The sequence below is a fragment of the Taeniopygia guttata genome, chromosome 10 (assembly GCF_048771995.1).
Source record: "Taeniopygia guttata chromosome 10, bTaeGut7.mat, whole genome shotgun sequence".
Lineage (NCBI taxonomy): Eukaryota > Metazoa > Chordata > Aves > Passeriformes > Estrildidae > Taeniopygia > Taeniopygia guttata.
In genome coordinates, this window is record NC_133035.1 from 4,036,168 (window position 1) to 4,049,039 (window position 12,872).

The 12,872-nt window shown below is 54.6% G+C and overlaps 1 protein-coding gene across 1 annotated transcript; it reads right to left on the reverse strand.

The window, feature by feature from the left end:
• Window positions 1-2,693: 2,693 nt before the first annotated feature.
• NMB (neuromedin B) lies at window positions 2,694-6,425 on the reverse strand. Its single transcript, XM_012577889.5, has 3 exons — window positions 6,211-6,425; window positions 5,577-5,779; window positions 2,694-2,966 (listed from the first exon to the last, which is right to left on the reverse strand). Exons 1-3 carry the CDS (start codon window positions 6,341-6,343, stop codon window positions 2,919-2,921), a joined length of 384 nt encoding a protein of 127 aa, XP_012433343.1. The 5' UTR covers window positions 6,344-6,425; the 3' UTR covers window positions 2,694-2,918.
• Window positions 6,426-12,872: the final 6,447 nt, after the last annotated feature.

Sequence of the window (12,872 nt, forward strand, 5' to 3'; positions counted from 1 at the left end):
TTGTGGAGAGCCAGAAGGTCCCTCCTGGGCATCCTTTCCTCCAGGCTGAGCACCCCCAGCTGCTCCTGGTGCTCCAGCCCCTTCCCAAGCTCTGTTCCCTTCCCTGGACATGCTCCAGTCCCCCAAAAATCCTTCTTGGAGTGAGGGGCCCAGAGCTTCCCCCCAGGGCTGGAGGTGCTGCAGCACAGGCACTGCCCTGGGCTGTGCCACACTGGTTTTGCTACAAGCCAGCTGCTGTTGGCCTTTTTGGCCACTTGGAATCTCTCCATGGTTTGAGACTGTACACTGCATTTAACCTCAGCTCCTCTGCACTAGGACGCCCTGCTCCCTGGAAATCATTTGGACACAGTGCCAAGCTCTGGAAATCAATTTCCTTGGCTTGTCCCAGGCTCTGTCCTGGCTGGATTTACCTTGGTCAGGTCCGGGTTTGATGCTCATATGAGGATGTGAAGAGCTGTCCCTGGAGGAGCGTGGGGGTGGCAATGGAATCTGACTCTTTTGCTTCTGATGCAGCCTGCTCCCCTTTCTGCTTCCTTCCCTCACTGCCTCAGTTGTTGGTCTCCTCTGGAGGAGAGGGCTCCAAGCACCCCAGAGGAGGGAACAACCCAACCTGGGGCCTGCTGTCTTTGCAAGAGCTGAGCAGGAATGTCCCCTGTCAGCGAGCACACAGGGAGCAGTCACTGAGCCTGGGACAGCAATGACACCAAGTGGTGGCAGGGGACTTTGACTGGCTTCCCTCTGAGCCAGCTCCTGCTCTGAGTCAGTCCCACAGCCAAAGGCACAAATGTCAATCGTGAAGGTGACTTGTGTCTATTTATCTCCCTTGGTGTTCTTTTCCCATCCCTGGGGCCGTGCCACGGCCTCAGCCTGTGGGGGAAGCCCAGAACAGCAATGGTCACAGAGCCCCTGAGCTCTCAGGGCTTCCAAAGAAACGTGGCACAGGTCTGAGCACCCCAGGAAAGTCACCCCAGTGACCCTAAAGGCTTCCTTGCATCTCTGCTTGCAGTGTGCACAAACAGCTGTGAGCAAGGACCTGAGCCCCAGCAGCAGCAGGGAGGGTTATCCTCAAACCAGAGGAGCAACAGAAACAAATCAGGGCTGAGAAAAAACCCAAAGTGAAGAATTTACTTGTTTTCTAAGCTTGGGCACAAAGCTTTGGTCCTGGAACTTTCCTGGTGAGTGACAGGACACTGTGCTGAGCCTATGCATGCTGTGGGCCAGCAGGTAAATGTCAGAAGGGTGAATGACAGGGCAGAGCCAGCAAATTGCCAAAAAAAATTATGAGCGTCCTCAAAAGCTTTCCTGATCCTCTCAGTTTGTAATCTAAATTCAAGAGGGAATAGTGATTTAGAGCTTGAGTAGCTGTTTGCCTGTGAGGGATAAATAGAAACTTGGGAGCAGCTGAGGAGGTGTTCAAGCCCTGAGAAAGGCAGTCTGAGCTTAGGCTCACGCTGCTTTGGGCTGAGCCACAGATCTGCTGAGATTTTCTCCAGCCTGGGTCACCCTGGGCTTGTAGGATGGGGTCCAAGGCAGGCACTGGGCACTCAGCATTGCCCCAACCTGTGCAGCAGCTCAGAGAGGAGGATGAAGAGGCTCCACGGTGGAACAGGCACTCCTTGGATGGACCAGTGCCATGTGGGGCATCCCTCCTGCCTTCAGCTGCTGCTTCCACAAGTGAGTGTCACCTGCAGGGAGCAGGAGAGGTGCTGAAAGGAGCCTGGCAAAGGGGAGGGGAAAATTCTTGGGGGCAGTTGTTTTTTTTCAAAACCTGAATCAAATACTGAAATTAATTGACAATAAATTAACTTCTATTCCCCAAGGTGAGCTGGTTCTGCCCATGGCAGCAGTTAACAAGCGACATCACCCTTCTTATCTCAACCCAGAGAAGAGTGATGGGGGCTGGGGACACACAGACAGGCAGCTGGACAGGCTCTGGCTAGGTCAGAGGGAGAATGAGGATCTCACCTGGGTGCCTCCCCTCCAGTAAGCTCGGCAGGGCGGTCCCATGACACATCAGGGAGGAACCCCATCAGGCTGTCAGTCCCTCACCAGCTGGCTGAGGGGCATCTGGCTTCCTCCAGTGTCAAACACAATCCACAGTGTCATTATTTTTCTTGCTAATAATTAGTTTTAAGTTTATTTAAACAATTAGTTTACTCCAGCTACTGAAAAGGTGAGCTGGGGGTCACCCACATCCCAGAACACAGCAGTGAGTCTTGGCAAAAAAAAGTAGATGTTAGAGGAAGGATTCCTGCATGAATGAGTGCAAGACAGTGGAAAATCTCTCGAGCAAAGCTGGTGGGTAGGAGACCACGAAGGATCCACAAAGGGAATTTTTACAGGTGGGCTGCTCACCAGCAGGATGTGGAACCTGGGAGGCTCAAAGAGCTGCTCTTCCCAGAGGCTGCAGCCAAGCAGCTGCTCCAGTGAGGAAGAGGAGGCTTCACAGGATCTGAACTATACTTGAAAGGATATAGTGGGAAGGTCTCCTACCATGGCTTTGATCCCTCTACTGGTTATCAGCATCTTCAGATGCTGGATCATCCCTTGGCTTGGTGTGAGGTGGCATGCAGGGACTGAATCCAACCCCTCTGAGCTGTTGAGAGCTTCCCTTCACCCTGCCCCAAGGTGCTCCCACTCCCCATTCCCCCTTCACAAGCTCTGGGGTCTGCCTTCCTACCCCCACAGAAGAGTCTGTGCAAAGAACCAGCTTTATTCACACATCAGACATCAAGGAAACACAAAACATACAGGAACTATACAGGGAGGCTCCATTTTCACACACAACCACTATGGACAATATTTCAGAAAGAATAAATAAAAGTGATGCCGCTATAGAAACGCACAAGGACAAGGCTCTCCTCTGTTCACCACACAGAGCTGACCCTGCAGACCTCATCCTCCCCTGGTGCACCTCTTCAGCTTGAAAAGTACTTCTCCAGCACCTTTGTTAAGAGCCCTGTCTCCTACAAAACAAAAAAGACAGCAGTGAGGCACGTGGTCATGCACACAACTACTACCATCACCAGCCATGCTGGGACCGTGGGGCACATCAGACAAAATTCCATGCTGGAGGGCAGTGGCACTTTCAGGGGTGGCTTGGGATGGCACATGAGAAGGACAGAGCCAAAGCTTCCCATCTGTGCTCCAACAGCTGAAGCACAACTCAGATGTTGAGAGAAATGTCATCCCAGTGAGGCAGCAGCCACTGGGTTGAGCTTCAGGGGAGAGCCTCGTTCAGCAGAGAACGTGAGAAGGCAAAAAGAGACAGAAAACACGGCAGGGAAGAGTCACAGAGGGGTTTGTGGGTCTGGCACTGACCACAGGTCCCAGAGCCACACAGGGCAGCAGCTGCCTTCAGGCAGAAGGGCTCTCCCCACACCCCTGGAGCTGTTCCACTCCACACATGTGGCCTCTGCATCCTGGAGAATCAATGCCACACACCCAAGGAGGTGGCAAAGGATGGGAAGGATCCTCCTCTGCCAGCCCAATCTTTGTCATCCATGGCTTGAGATGGAAGCAACAGACCCTGAGCAGGGCATGGACCAGGAGTTTCACAGGGCAGAGCTAGGAAAAAGCCTGTGGGAACGTGGCACACAGATCAGTTCAGGCTGGGTGCTGAGACCTGGTGTCCAACAACTTTCATGCTGAAGGGGAAAGCTGTCAGGGTGGCAGGAATTTGGACTGGCACAGTGACAACCACAAGAGCAAGAAAAAAGATAAGGTCACACAGAACAGTACAACGTGGACAGCACTGAGAGGCACTGGGGAGAAGCAGTTCTGCAATATCCACAGCAGCACAGATGCGAGGATGCCCTGGGGATGGGTGGGAGAAAGGAGCAGGGCAGGAGTTGGGGAAGTGAAGTGCTCAGAGGTGCCCAAGGAGCAAAACCAGAACCAGCCCCAGCAATGTGGCCAAGGGGACCAGGGCAAGGGTTTGGGAAGAGGAGGTGAGGGGCAGGAGCCAGTTTGACATCAAGCAGCTCAGCTGTGATGCCACACGTGGGCACCGAGGCAGGCACTGGCCAGCACCTGCATGGCCACAGACAAACACCAAAGCAGCCTCCAGCAGCAGGGCTTTGGCACCCAGTGCCACACCTGGCCAGTGCCCACCCCGAGCACTGGGAATGGGCACTGGCAGGGCTGGCAGGACTCTGGCACCCAGCTGGAACCTGTGCTACAGCACCAGCACCCCGGGCAGCTTTTGCACAGGCACATCTGCAACGTGAGCAGCGAGGAGCAGCTCTCCCAAATTCACACCACGCTCAGAAACGAGGTGGGGCAGCACATCTGGCAGCTCTCCCATCTTCTCAACAAGTGCCCTCCTGCTAAAAAGTTCCTTGGGGGCGGGGGGGAAGGGTCCAGAACTCCCACAGCCCTCATGTCCTTTCCAGCTGCATCTGAGATGCCAACACTGCAGCAGCCCAGCACAGCACACTGCACAGGGAGTGGGGTGGGTTGGTGCCTTCACCATGCCCAGCTGTGTCCTCACTGTGGAAAGCCCTCTGGGATGCATCAGGTTACCTTCCCCTGCTGGAAGTGAGTCCAAAAGGGGCTTGAGTAACCAGTGCCTCTCAGGCTCCCCGTCCTGCAACTCTGCTCCACCTGTGCCAACGAGGAGCAAGTCCTGCCTAACCCTGCACGGCAGAAACACCTGCTGAAAAACCTACATGCAGTGCTACTGGATAGCTCCTCAGGCATCTGGCTCAGTGGGACAGCACAGGTGGGACTGACCTAAGAGGATTTCATCCTTTTTAGACTCCCACTTACTTCCTGCAGTGACTGGAAAGGGTGAGACACCAGGGAGGTGTGCAGGAGACAACAGACAAGCAGAGCCACACTGACTAATTCCATTTATGGATGCAGAAATTCCATCTCTGGACTGAGCAATTCGATCTCTACATCCTGCCTGAAGATCTGTGCCTGTGCATTGCTCCCAGGGGCAGGTTTTCCACTAGGAGCTGAGTGAGCTCCAAGGTAAAAGCCACAGTGAGGGTCTGCTGATCCACAGTGGCACCAGTGGAGCTCCTGCCCTCTCCCTGCTCCCCAAAACCCACTCTGCAGCAGCAGGACCAGTGCACACATACTCTCTGCAAGGCTTTGTGCCCTCAGCATCGAGGGATCCCAGCCACAGTGACACAGAGCCAAAGCTCTTTGCTTGACAGATGCCTTTCCCTTCATATACTGCATCCCTCTTGGTTTCCTGCTGTAGAAATAACAGGGAGAAAGGATTTCCCTATCCTTGGAAAAGGGGACATCATCCTCTTCTGCATCTGAGGAAGACCCATATGCTGATTAACAACTCCTGGGGACCACCACTGCCACAGCTCCATTGAAGTGTTACTTGCTCATCCTCACACCCTTCCCAAGCACCTGGGACTGTCTGTCACTGGTAATTAGACACAGCCTCAGGACACTTCTCCTCTCTCCCTTTATGGATGGTCTTAAGAAGTGGTTTAAGGAGAGTTAAAAGGAGGGTAAAGCACTTGTAGCAGCTGTGCAGGGGCTCCCCTCTCCAGCAGAGCTCCTCCACCTTTCTGCTCTGAGCTTCTCCCTCTAGCTAAGTAAATGCTCACCTGGCCGGTGAGGTCATATTTCCCTTGGTTCTCATCCAGTAGCCTTTCTTGCAAGAGGATTTTCAGGAGCTCACGGGTCAGCAGTTCCATCATGTCCTCCAGCAGGGCTCGGAGAGAGGGACCAAAGACCATTGGCACTGCAGGCTCCTCCGCAGTCTCCAGGTGTGGGGAGCCTGTGACGCTCTTCTTCCCCATGAAGTGACCTGCAACACCACACACGGGGTGTCTGGGGGGACACAGGGCTCCAGCCAAGCTCTCACCTGCAACCCTGCGCCGGCACAAACCAACGGGGAGCACCGAGCGACCTAATGCCCAAACCAGCTGAGTCAAGAGAAGCCCAGGAATCCCAGGTCCTCACTCCACATGGGATTTTTGGGAAATTTCCCTCTCTGTTCCTGCTGATCTCTGGGGTTACAGAGATGCTGCCCAGGGATGCTGAACCTCATATCCCGGGATGTCAGACTGGTCAGTCTGTTGGGGACGTCGGACCTGCTGCCCAGAGGTGCAGGTGGAGGTGACTTCACTCCTGCCCTGGCCTCGCCGTGCCCCTCGCGGCACTGCCAGCATCCCCCTGCCCCGGTAGGAGCGGGGGCTCCGCGCGGGGCTCGCCGCGCCCGCACCTCCCGCCCGGTACCTGTGGCCCAGAGGTTGCCGCGGGGGTTGACCTTGATCTTGGCGGCCTGGCTGCGGTGCTCGGCGAAGTCCAGGTGGACGGCGGGTCCCAGCGCGGCTCCGCAGAGCAGCAGCAGGAGGCAGCGCAGCGCCATCGCCGCCGGGGGACCCGCGCCCGCCGCCGCCGCCGCCGCTTAAACCCGCGGGGCGGGACCGCGGCTCGGCCCGCCCAGTCCGGCCCGCCCCGGCTCGGCCCCGCCCGCCCCGCCCAGCCCGGCTCGGCCCCGCCCCGGCCCGGCACACCCCGGCCCCGCCCGCCACAGCCCGGCCCCGCACACCTCGGCCCTGACACCCCGGGCCCTCACACCCCGGGCCGGCACACCCCAGCTCTCACACCCCGCCCCGCACACCCCGGGCCCGCACACCCCGCCCCGCACACCCCGGGCCCGCACACCCCGGGCCCGCACACCCCGGGTCCGCACACCCCGACCTGCACACCCCGGGCCGGCACACCCCGGGCCATACACCCGGCCCCGCACACCCCGGGCCGCACACCCCGGCCCCTCACACCCCGGGCCGGCACACCTCGGCCCCGCACACCCCGGGCCCACACGCCCCGGGCCTCCGCCGCTGCCCGCCGTGCATCACTCCTCACCTTTTCCACTCCCTTTGAGATTTTGCAGATCACTATTTCCTGATTACTACCCCCAAACCTTCCATGGATAATCATGTTCCCCATGAGCTCCTCCTTTTCCATTGAAGGGGTGGAGGTATGCCCAGCCATGCCAGGGACACAGACAGTGGGGCCTGGGGCACAGACTGTGTGTGCCCAGGGCTCAAATGAAGTGAATTCCAGGTGAAACTGGAAGCATTTGATCAGAGGGCTCCAAAGCACAGGTTGTGCTCTGTTTCTTCTTGTCTCTCACCTGCAGCCAACAGGGATTCCTCCGGGTTCCACATTTACACAGGGATACTCTCAGGGTCTGGACCACAGTAGGTTGGGGTGAGCCTGGTGGGGGTACCAGGGTCAGACATAATCCTGGCAGGTCCATGGTGAGGAGGAGGGCCTGGGTCACTCAGGCACTGCTGAGCTCCCACAGCACAGATCAGTGACAGACTGCAGGCCCAGGGCTGAGCTCAGGTGGTTCTTGGGTCTATGTGGATAGAGAGAAGTCCCAGGTGCAGCCCATGAAAGCTAATTAGTGTCCTAAAGGCCCTGAGATCTTCTGCTGGATTTGTAGTCCCATAACTTTGCAAGGAGGTGCTGGTTGGTGGGGGTGAGATGACCCCGGGAATTCCTTAGCAATGCCATCCTCAGCACGTGCTGCTGTTCAGGAGAACAGGGCTGGAGGTGACACGCTCTCCTTCAGCAGCAGCGGGTCAGAGTTCAAACCACAAATTCAGCTCTAAGCTTACAGGAAGGAAAAAAACCCCAAAGCATGCCTGTGTTACCAGGCTTCCTCCCAAAGTGTGTGAGTGCCCTCTTGGGTGACCAGATCAGCATGGGCTCCCTCACTGTTGCAGAGATGTGCCACGGTGATGGACAGGGCCTCCTCCTCCTCACCCACCAGGTGTGACACCTCTGCCAGACTTGTCCAGGTGTGCTGGAGGTCCTGGACTCAAAAGGGGGATTTCACTCCGTTCTCTCACTGTGCTCCTTCCCTGTGTTCAGCAGGAGAAGGGCTGAGCAGGCAGTGCTGGACTTGCCTCTCGAGGAGGTGACCCTTTAGGGGGCCAGGGGGTGCACGAATGCAGTGCTCACCCCAGATGTGGCACCTGCAGCACCGCAGCCCCAGCTGTCACATTCACATCCCAGCAGCCTCGTGTCCCCACTGAGCCAGCAGAGACAGGAGACCTGGGGCCCCTGGTCCCACTGGTGCTGTTGATTGGGGCCACTGCTTGGCCTCTGGTGTCCCCTCCCAGTGCCCACATGACAGACAGAAACACCCCTGTCCCTTCTCTATTTCCTCTCTCAGCATGTGTCCCTCCCACAGTGTCCTGCACTGCCATTGCACTGACAAAACACAGCTTGAAATGGATCGACACTATCCCGAGCCTTTTCTTCAAAACAGTTTTAAATTCACTCATGCTGGCCAAAGTGATGGAAATTTGGGGTGTCTGGAGAAGGTGGGGGATGGATGAAGGGCAGGAGGAGGAGGAGGAGGACGGGAGGTCCAGAGAAGGTGCTGCTCAGCACTGGCACAGCTGAGTTTGGCTTCTCCTTACCCTGGGGAAGGTGTGTTTTTTGGAAAGCTGAGCATCAATCCTCCACTGTGGGGAACAGCAAGCTGAAGGGCTACCTGTAGGATTAGGGAGGATGAAGCCAGGGATAAAGTGATCCCAATTACAGAGGGCAGATGAAAGAGCCCCGGGCAATTATGGCACCAACTGGAGCGTGACAGGGTTAAGTCCCATTCCTTCAGTGCTCCTCGCAGGCAGCCCCAGGGGACAAGGGATGAGCAGTGAGGAGCTGCAGGGTTTCAAACAGGATGAAGGCTTGTGCACTGCTCTAATTAGATGCACAGCCAAATGCACCTAGATCGTGCTTCTTTTTCAGCTGGTGTTACCTCAGCCGAGGTGGGAGCAGAGGAAAAGGTATTTTCCATTCCAGTGGCACTGCTAAGGAAGCTTGGGAAAGGCTGGGAGAAGGCAATAAGGGAGGTCCTGCCCTTTTGCTGTGCCACCATAAACCCTCAAAAACTGAGAGGGTGTCAGATTAATTGCTGAGTATCAAGGCTTGAGCTCACAATGTGTGTGGGGGAGATGTGAGCCCATAACCCTGATTTCAAGTCTGGAAAGAGCATCAGAACAGCTACTCAGAGATGTGTTGGAGGCTGCAAGTGGAGCACAATTCAGGGCAGCCAGTGGGGCTTTATTGGGAAACAGCTGGTGGAAGGAGCCCGAGCTCAGCACTCACTGAGCAGCAGCAGCAGTGCTGTGATCCAGGCAGGAACAGCAATTCCTTCCTCCACAGCAGCTTTGGTAAATATCGGCCCCAGACACCAACAGAGAGACCAGATTTTTTCTGGATTTTCCATGCTTCACAAAGATGTTGCTCCTAATTTGAGGGAGACTAACTGGCACCCAGACCTGCTTGGGAAGGGCACCAGGACCTGAGCTCCAGAACCTGGTCACCAGCCTGGTGGGGTTTGTGGTAGATTTTCTGCCTCTCCCTTTGTCCCACTTTGGTGGGTCAGAGCAAGACACCCAGCCTGGAGCCTGCTGGGATTTCCAGCATTCCAGGCAGGAATTGACACTGCAGCGCTTCTCTGCCACTTGCTGTGTCCAGCTCAGCAGAGATTCACCTTCCCAACAGCTACCAGCCTCCAAGGGAATCTTCCCAGCTTATATATAAAAAAAACCTGTAGAAATTCTGCTTTATAAATCAGTTTTGCTGGCAGAGGTCAGCACACCGACTTTCCCAGGTGATGGGGCTGTTGGCAGCCCCAGAGGTGACTCCTTGGAAAGTGGCAGGCTGCCCATGGTTAGGTCCTCGAGGCAGAGGAGGGTCTGCACAGAGCTCCCCCTCCCCTCTCTGCAAGATTTCCCCTCGGGGCTGGGTGAGAGCAGCCCTACACAGCCCCACACCCTCCAGGAATGTCCCTTCCCACCCAAAACACCTCAAAGCTCCAGGAATCCTCAGATGTTTTCAGCCAGAGGGAGCAAGGGTTGTTTTGTTGTTTTCCCCCAGCAATTGACACACTCAGTTTACTCTGGATGGCTGCTGACCACAGAACTGACATTTTCACAGCAGAATCTGTAACAACCCCGATGTTTTAGATGGTAACACTTAACTTGGAACCCGTTGTTTCATAAATAGAGTTAAAATTGGTTTTTCTCCCTGTGCACCATTTTATATTGATGTACATTGAAACTTAATCTCTTTTATTACCCAGCCTTTTCCCTCTTCCCTTCTCCCTCTTGTTCTTTACCTTTTAGCAATGTCCCCTGTAAGGATCTCACCACCTGTTCCAGGGCTGCTTCCTTCCTTTGGGAGCCTTTGCTGAGGAACCTTGCCAAATACCTTTGGGAAATCCAGGTGGATGATCCCTGTGGGTTCACCTTGCCCATATACCTCTGAATTCCTTCGACAAGTTCCAAGTCTACTCTTAGGGTGTTCTGTTCCTTACCAAACTCCTGTCCAAGTGGGGATAAGATGAGCAATAACAGACGTGTGAAACAAGCACTAGTAGTAAATCTTCTAAATGCACCTAAAGATAAAGCAGGATTTAACCAGGTAAAGAAAGGAAACTACAGCTAGGCAAAATAAATGGATGTAAAAACTGCACAGCCAAAAGGGCCTCACTAACACATGTAACAGACCAACCTGAAAATACCCTGGTTCAAGGGCTTTAAAGCAAGGGCCATTTTGTTTCTTCTCTGCTTTGCATCCAGGTCTGGAGTCCTCAGCACAAGAAAGACATGGACCAGGTGGAGCAAGTCCAGATATGGCCACAGAGATGTCCTCAGGGCTGGAGCCCCTCTGCTCTGGAGCCAGGCTGGGAGAGCTGGGGGTGCTCACCTGGGCAAGAGAAGGCTCCAGGGAGAGCTCAGAGCCCCTGCCAGGGCCTGAAGGGGCTCCAGGAGAGCTGGAGAGGGACTTCAAACAAGGGCCTGGAGGGACAGGACAAGGGGAAATAACTTCCCACTGCAGAGGGCAGGGATGGATGGGATATTGGGAAGGAATTCCTGGCTGGGAGGGTGGTGAGGCCCTGGCACAGGGTGCCCAGAGCAGCTGTGGCTGCCCCATCCCAGGAAGTGTCCAAGGCCAGGTTGGACATGGCTTTGACCAACCTGGGCTAGTTGCTGCCCACAGCAGGAGTTGGGACTGGCTGGGCTTTAAGGTCCCTTCCAGCCCAAATCATTCTGAGATCCCATGTTTTAGTACCTTTGGCACTGTCTGCACCCACAAGAGAGGTGGCCATGCTGACAAGGGAGGGACTCCATGCTGTGGAGTTGAAGCTTTCCAGGCCCTGCAAATATCCACCTGGGCAGGCAAATATGTGCTCAAACTGATGACTCTAATAAAAAACAAATACAAAGAGCAAAGGCTTTGAATGTCCCTATTTGTCTCTTTCACAGAGCTCCTGTGCCAATAAAACTCTTACTAGCAGTTAGGTTGCTTCAGCTTCTTCTGCACTATTTTTCCAAAGCCAGGTCTTGCCACATGCCTGAGGGTCTATTTTGATGCATTTTTCTCTTGTTTACCAAAATTAAATCCCTCTGTTACATCCATTCGTCCACAGGCAATAGCTGTTGTTTATAAAAGATAAAATTTGAAATCTTGCACATCTTGTTTTCAACTCATTTTCAATTTTCATTTAAGCTGTAAATGGGTTGTGGTTTTCCCCGAGGTCTCCCTTTCACTCCACACTGCTGGACACACACAAATAACTGCTCTGCAAGAAGACTTAGAGAAGAAAATCGTGTTTTCTTCCAGGCAAATGCAGACCCAGCTCAGAAGTGTCCCAGCCAGAATTATACAGCAGAAATCTGACATCCCAGTTTGAGTGAATCAAAGGCTCAGAGAAGTTCATTTCCTCCATATTATTTTTCCTTCAGGACTGTTTCTGTGGGGAAAGGGGAGGCTGGAAAACAAAGGTGATACCAAGACGTTCAGTGGAGTGAGATGCAGGAAGGGTTTTTGAATTGTTAAACAGAAGGAGCACAAATAGTCAAAAGATGAGGAGCTGGGCTGAAGGAGCAAGAGACTGAGAGCATTTGCTCCATCCTGGATCACAGAGGGTCTGAATCACAAAAGCTGAATTGCTAGTCCATCCCTATTTAAACTGTTCTCTGTGAAGATGTTTCTTTCCCCTGAGGTTTAGGGAACCCTGCTGGATCAGGCATTCACAGGACCTGCTAGAACTGAACAAGTGTATGAACTTCCCCATGAGCTGGAGTAGGTCTGACACACAACGTGCTCAACCAGCAGGCCAGCACACACAGGCAGGTCCTGCTCCATGGGGCAGCAGGACTGGGTGTGATGGAGCTGGTGGGTTTTCACAAAAACTGAGGGATAAGCAAACATGGAGAGAGACTCTCAGAGCAGGGCAGGCTAGGAAACCACAGCAAAGCCATCCAATTAGGGCAAAATAGAGTCACCAAGGCAGATTTCTCAGGAAAGCCCCTGTGTCCCACATGAATCCAACATGCTCAGGCTGGTGATCTACTCTGGCAGAGACCTGTGGCTCCTGACAGGTGAGAATCTGTGTGCAAAGGGACCAAAGTGTTACGAGGCTGGGGAAAGCTAAAAGAGGCAGGAGGCTGTTCAGCTGGCTCAAAGCACAGCGTGGGTGCTGGTTTTCTTCTCCCAGAGATGAGAGTCAGATCAGTCACCCACCACACATCAATTCCCACCCTGAGCTGCTGACACTGTGGGAATGGCACAGGCTGGGCCCTTCTGGCATCACCCCAGGGCAACTCCCTGGAGGATGGAACCAGGACATTCCTCATCTGATTCAGCCACTGAGTCACTGGCACCGTGTGGGTCATACCAACAGCTGCTCTGCACTGCCCCTGCTCTGGCACAGGAGCCATCCCCAAGGCTCTAAGCACCTCCTCTCTTTCTTCTCTCTCCTGTGTCTCCTCTCCTTCTTCTGGTCAACTTTTGGGCTGTCCTGGGACCTGCACAATTTCTTTGTGTTGTGCATTTCTCCAGCAGAGAGTGGTCTTCATGCATGG

Bases quoted from the DNA above. Each gene is read 5' to 3' on its own strand.
- NMB (XM_012577889.5), bottom strand. From the start codon at position 6,343: ATGGCGCTGCGCTGCCTCCTGCTGCTGCTCTGCGGAGCCGCGCTGGGA. The intron at 5,780-6,210 runs GTACCGGGCGGG...GTGGTGTTGCAG, and splicing joins CGGCAACCTCTGGGCCACAG to GTCACTTCATGGGGAAGAAG. The intron at 2,967-5,576 runs GTGAGCATTTAC...TTTGTTTTGTAG, and splicing joins AATATGACCTCACCGGCCAG to GAGACAGGGCTCTTAACAAA.